General features: G+C 41.9%; 1 protein-coding gene across 1 annotated transcript; it reads left to right on the top strand.

The window, feature by feature from the left end:
• The first annotated feature begins 1,873 nt into the window (after nt 1–1,873).
• LOC311122711 (carbonyl reductase [NADPH] 1-like) lies at nt 1,874–6,000 on the top strand. The gene is made up of 4 exons (XM_084197040.1): nt 1,874–2,336; nt 3,094–3,274; nt 3,645–3,768; nt 5,526–6,000. Exons 1-4 carry the CDS (start codon nt 2,051–2,053, stop codon nt 5,763–5,765), a joined length of 831 nt encoding a protein of 276 aa, XP_084053166.1. The 5' UTR covers nt 1,874–2,050; the 3' UTR covers nt 5,766–6,000.

Below are 6,000 nucleotides of genomic sequence, written 5' to 3' on the forward strand. Positions count from 1 at the left end.
TCCCACTTAAAAAGATGAGAGAGGCCTGTAATTTTCATCATAGGTACACGTCAACTATGACAGACAAAATGAGATTTTTTTTCTCCAGAAAATCACATTGTAGGATTTTTTATGGATTTAATTGCAAATTATGGTGGAAAATAAGTATTTGGTCAATAACAAAAGTTTCTCAATACTTTGTTATATACCCTTTGTTGGCAATGACACAGGTCAAACGTTTTCTGTAAGTCTTCACAAGGTTTTCACACACTGTTGCTGGTATTTTGGCCCATTCCTCCATGCAGATCTCCTCTAGAGCAGTGATGTTTTGGGGCTGTCGCTGGGCAACACGGACTTTCAACTCCCTCCAAAGATTTTCTATGGGGTTGAGATCTGGAGACTGGCTAGGCCACTCCAGGACCTTGAAATGCTTCTTACGAAGCCACTCCTTCGTTGCCCGGGCGGTGTGTTTGGGATCATTGTCATGCTGAAAGACCCAGCCACGTTTCATCTTCAATGCCCTTGCTGATGGAAGGAGGTTTTCACTCAAAATCTCACGATACATGGCCCCATTCATTCTTTCCTTTACACGGATCAGTCGTCCTGGTCACTTTGCAGAAAAACAGCCCCAAAGCATGATGTTTCCACCCCCATGCTTCACAGTAGGTATGGTGTTCTTTGGATGCAACTCAGCATTATTTGTCCTCCAAACACGACGAGTTGAGTTTTTACCAAAAAGTTATATTTTGGTTTCATCTGACCATATGACATTCTCCCAATCCTCTTCTGGATCATCCAAATGCACTCTAGCAAACTTCAGACGGGCCTGGACACGTACTGGCTTAAGCAGGGGGACACGTCTGGCACTGCAGGATTTGAGTCCCTGGCGGCGTAGTGTGGTACTGATGGTAGGCTTTGTTACTTTGGTCCCAGCTCTCTGCAGGTCATTCACTAGGTCCCCCCGTGTGGTTCTGGGATTTTTGCTCACCGTTCTTGTGATCATTTTGACCCCACGGGGTGAGATCTTGCGTGGAGCCCAAGATCGAGGGAGATTACCAGTGGTCTTGTATGTCTTCCATTTCCTAATAATTGCTCCCACAGTTGATTTCTTCAAACCAAGCTGCTTACCTATTGCAGATTCAGTCTTCCCAGCCTGGTGCAGGTCTACAATTTTGTTTCTGGTGTCCTTTGACAACTCTTTGGTCTTGGCCATAGTGGAGTTTGGAGTGTGACTGTTTGAGGTTGTGGACAGGTGTCTTTTATACTGATAACAAGTTCAAACAGGTGCCATTAATACAGGTAACGAGTGAAGGACAGAGGAGCCTCTTAACGAAGAAGTTACAGGTCTGTGAGAGCCAGAAATCTTGCTTGTTTGTAGGTGACCAAATACTTATTTTCCACCATAATTTGCAAATAAATTCATAAAAAATCCTACAATGTGATTTTCTGGATTTTTTTCCCTCAATTTGTCTGTCATAGTTGACGTGTACCTATGATGAAAATTACAGGCCTCTCTCATCTTTTTAAGTGGGAGAACTTGCACAATTGGTGGCTGACTAAATACTTTTTTTCCCCACTGTATGCACTAACTGTAAGTCGCTCGAGCGTCTGCTAAATGACTAAAATGTAAATGTAAAATGAGTCCTATCTATCTCTGTGTATGAAACCAATCGGTATTTTAAGCAAAGCGCTTAACTGTGCCAGCCAGCTCTTAATTTCTATTCAGTTGGACTCGCCATAAATTCAGCATCTGAACTTTGTGCAAGTAACCTAACCTCTCCCATTTTAGATAAGTATAATCATATGATATGACCTCTGCCTCACATTTTTTCATATGTGGGTGTCTGATCAAAGATTACACAACATCTGTCAGAGTGACAGTGCACATTCCTTTGTTTGCAAAAGTAGCCAATAAGGCTAGACTTTCCTCTAGATCAGCTTCCTCTACACCCAGATCAGCGTACACGTCAGCCTAGTACAACCACAGCGCAGTTCATTACATTATTTAAACCGAAGTTGGGCTAAATTAACTAATTCCTTTACAGAAAGAAAGATTTGGAGAGCAAAGGAAATGTCAAAAAAAGTGGCAGTAGTTACCGGTGCCAATAAAGGCATAGGACTTGCGATTGTGAGGGAGCTTTGCAAGGCAAAATTTTCCGGGGATGTTATTCTTACTGCTCGAAATGAGAAACTTGGAAATGAGGCAGTGAAGATGCTGAAGTCCGAAGGATTTGAAGTTGCTTACCACCACCTTGATATCTGCGACCAGGGCAGCGCCAAGCAACTGAGTAATTTTCTGCAGAAGAGTTATGGGGGTTTGGATGTGCTCATTAACAACGCTGGAATGGCCTTTAAAAGTTCCGTACGGTAGCCTATTCTACTATTTTGGCGTCACTTGTCATGCAATTGTTACTGTTTTAGCCGATTGTAACATTGAGGGGTTTCGTGTAGGCGTGTTTTGCACCGACTGGAAGTGGATTGCGTTCGATTTGGAACCGGGCTGCCTCCCGGGCATGAGCCAGGTGCCCGCTCTGTCCGACCGCGAAGTCTGCTCAAAACAGAAGTGACTTCATTAAGCACGTGTAGTAATTAATAGGATTCTATGTTTTCGCATGCAAAAGTGATTGCTTTTGATAAAGACGATTTATCTGCCTTCCCAATTAAAACTAGTTAGAAAATTCAAACATGTATTTTATGGAAAAGAGATGTATGTTTCTGGATGATGCACCATGCTGCCTTGTTGACAAAGTGACAGTGGCGCAGATTACTGTTCAATTTGAGAAGTGTGCTCCTCCCTACCCGCTTTCGCCTGGGCCAGTGTATAATAACTCCATCACTGTAGCCAGATAGTGAGAGGTTTGTGGGTTGATCTTGTGCCATGTTTAGCAACAATCAGCTGTTCAATTTAAACTGCCTAGCAATGATAGTAGGGCTAGTTGATTGCAACTTTTGTGTAACATGAGTTATGATCCTATGTAGCAGTGTGATTGCATTAGAAAATTATGCTCTGAAAATATGATGAGTGAGGGTGACCTATATTGACATAGCCCCCCTCCCCCACTCTCTCTCTCTTCTTGTAGAAAGCAATAATTGATCATCACATTTTTTCCCTAGATGATGCAACTGAGCCTTTTGGAGAACAGGCTGAGGTGACCATGCGCACCAACTTTTGGGGCACGCTGTGGGTGTGCCATGCTCTCCTACCCCTCCTCAGACCAAATGCCAGAGTGGTGAATGTCTCCAGCTTTGTTAGCAAGAAGGCTCTTGATACATGCAGCCCTCAACTACAAGCCAAGTATGACCTTCATTCTGTATTGAAAGCCCCATTCATGCTTAACTTCATTCTGAATTGTAATCTATTGGGGGAGAAATATACACTATCATTATACATCCGTCTAGCCGCAAACCTGACCAACTTGAATGAAAGCCAGATTCATCCCTTCAATAGCAGCTGTTGCATTAGCAGATATGAAGAACATTGTACTTTAGGCCACAACAGCAACATTTGAAAATCAAATCAGTTTATTATGTCAGTTGCAATTTTTGTCCACACAAATGCTACTACAGATCATACACAACATTTTCAAATTAAACCATTACTGTGATCATCACATGCAGTCATAAACCACTGTATTACAAGGTCTTTTTTCTGTTATGTCTTGAAGGTTCCGTGATACTGAGCTCTCTGAGGAGGAGCTGTGCTTGCTGATGGGGGAGTTTGTTATTGCCGCTCAGCAGGGAAACCATCAGGCCAATGGGTGGCCAAACACAGCCTATGGCACAACAAAGGTAGGGTTCTGTCTGTCCACACAACTATTAAGGGGAAAGGGCAAATGTGACCAACTGCCTCGATTTGGTCTTATGTAGCAACATTTGAAATGTGTGTTTTTTTATTTTACATTGGATAAAAGTAGCGACTCAGAGCTACAAAATGGTATATCATACACTGTAGTTGAGGAACAATGGGAAAGTAATTCTGCTTTGAAAGTTGATAAACTTGTAACCCCACTTTTAAGAAAATGAGCCTTGAATGTTTTGGTACTCCTACTGGATAGCTCCTCTTTGTCTAAACCTGTTCTGCATCGTTCACACTCTCTTAAACTTTAGCCCCACCCATCTCTTTAAGGATTTATATGTGAGGCCATGTGCTAAACAAAGTGAGTAAGGTAGTGTAGTAAACAACCAAAGATTTCGAGACTAAAAGTGGTGAAAGTAGTAGCCTAGTATAAGGGGATAACTCCAGGTAAAAATGCACTTTATCTAGTCCTTGGCATATATCCTAATCTGACTTTGAAAGTGCCCAGATAAAAATATTGTATAAATATTATTAGATGATGCTTACCCAGACACTTGTCTAAATTGATGAGTCATGTGAAAGAAATGCTATAACTACCCCCCCCCCCCCCCCAGCCACATCTAGCTAAGTGGATGGCTCACTATTGTCTAGACATCTACTCATGTGCATGAAATACAATAGATGGCTGTAATCACCCCCCAGACACACCTGGCTAACTTGATGGGTCATGTAATCATTCTCTTATGAAGTGGAGTCTTTTGTTTCGACATGTAGCTAGCTAAACAATGAACCATAATCCCAACCCATAGCTACAGTAGACTGATTGTCATAGCTAGCCACTATGCATTAAATACTGGAGTATGAATCTGCAGGTAGCTAAAGCTAACCAACCTAGCAATGCAAATAGCTTTCTGAGATACAAATAATATTACTACACAGATCATACACTTAACGTTAGCTAGTGAGCAAGCAAGTTAACATTTGCTAGCTAGTTAACAGTATGCTTTAACTTGCAATGAAAATCGACTTTCTGACAAAATTAGAAACGTTAAATATGTGAAAATGTAGCTAGACTCTTACCCGTATACATGGATGAACGCTTCACGGCAGCGTGTCTTTTCCGTTTGGTTTGTAGCTAGCTACAGCTTGTTTGGTCCGTTGTTGTGTTAAGTCACTCCAGTTCACACTGACCTTGTGCAGAAAAGTAGTCCATCACAACTATTTCCCACTGATCTTTGTTGTTAGCACCTGCTAAATTCTGGGCAGCGACGTTGTTGAGAGCAGTAGCAACACTTTTGCAGGTATCCATGGCTAACGTTATATCTTTCAAAAAAGCTGCGGTATCAAGGATTATCTACACATACTGAGAAACTCATTTTATAGACAGAAGCGTGCTACATGGCAGACCAATCCGAACTCATCTTGCGGCATGTCCAGCCCATCCATTATCTCAGCCAATCATGGCTAGCGGGAAGGTTCCTGTCTTTTTCTGTGGCTAAACCAACTAGGCTCGTAATTTTAACAATTGTCTTCGTATTTACAGCTGGCATACAAGTTTCTTATTAAGGCACATGAAAGTTCACATGTTCCAAAAAGGCATAAAAACAAAAACGCATTTTGATTTAAAAAAAATAAGTATTAATTTCAAATGCCTCTCCTGTGAAGTAGTGACTTGCGACATACGCCTAGCTTTTTGAAACAGGTGAACAAATGGCAGATTTATCATACTGTTTTTTTCACCTCTGTTTAGATTGGAGTGACTGTGCTGTCCAGGATTCAGGCTCATATTCTGACTAAAACCCGGGCAGCTGATGGAATCCTGCTCAACGCCTGCTGCCCTGGCTGGGTCCGCACTGACATGGCAGGCTCAAAGGCCCCCAAGAGCCCAGAGGAAGGAGCACAGACTCCTACCTATCTGGCACTTCTTCCTGAAGGGGCAAAGGAGCCACATGGACAGTTGGTGTGGGACAAGACCGTTCAGGAATGGTAGAGTGAAGGCAGCAGGAAGTTTACCTCATCTCAATCAGAGATTCTGCCAAATTCACATTGTAAAAGACTCATTGCAACAGAGGATGGTGGAGATATCATCTTTGCTTTTTTTCTTTATATGATTTAATGTGATTCATTTACATAAATAACACTCTAGAGTACTTTCCCTGTAATGAAGGCCTGTTATTCTTTCAAAAAAGTTTAATGATGTAAAGAAATAAAATAGTTTATAGTAA

Source organism: Coregonus lavaretus (genome assembly GCF_964263955.1).
Source record: "Coregonus lavaretus genome assembly, contig: HAP1_SCAFFOLD_961, whole genome shotgun sequence".
Classification (NCBI taxonomy): domain Eukaryota; kingdom Metazoa; phylum Chordata; class Actinopteri; order Salmoniformes; family Salmonidae; genus Coregonus; species Coregonus lavaretus.

Excerpts from the sequence above, each read along its gene's own strand:
- LOC311122711 (XM_084197040.1), top strand. The coding sequence starts at position 2,051 with ATGTCAAAAAAAGTGGCAGTAGTTACCGGTGCCAATAAAGGCATAGGA. Across the intron at positions 3,275-3,644 it reads AGCCCTCAACTACAAGCCAA|GTTCCGTGATACTGAGCTCT; the intron begins GTATGACCTTCA and ends TATGTCTTGAAG. Across the intron at positions 3,769-5,525 it reads CAGCCTATGGCACAACAAAG|ATTGGAGTGACTGTGCTGTC; the intron begins GTAGGGTTCTGT and ends ACCTCTGTTTAG.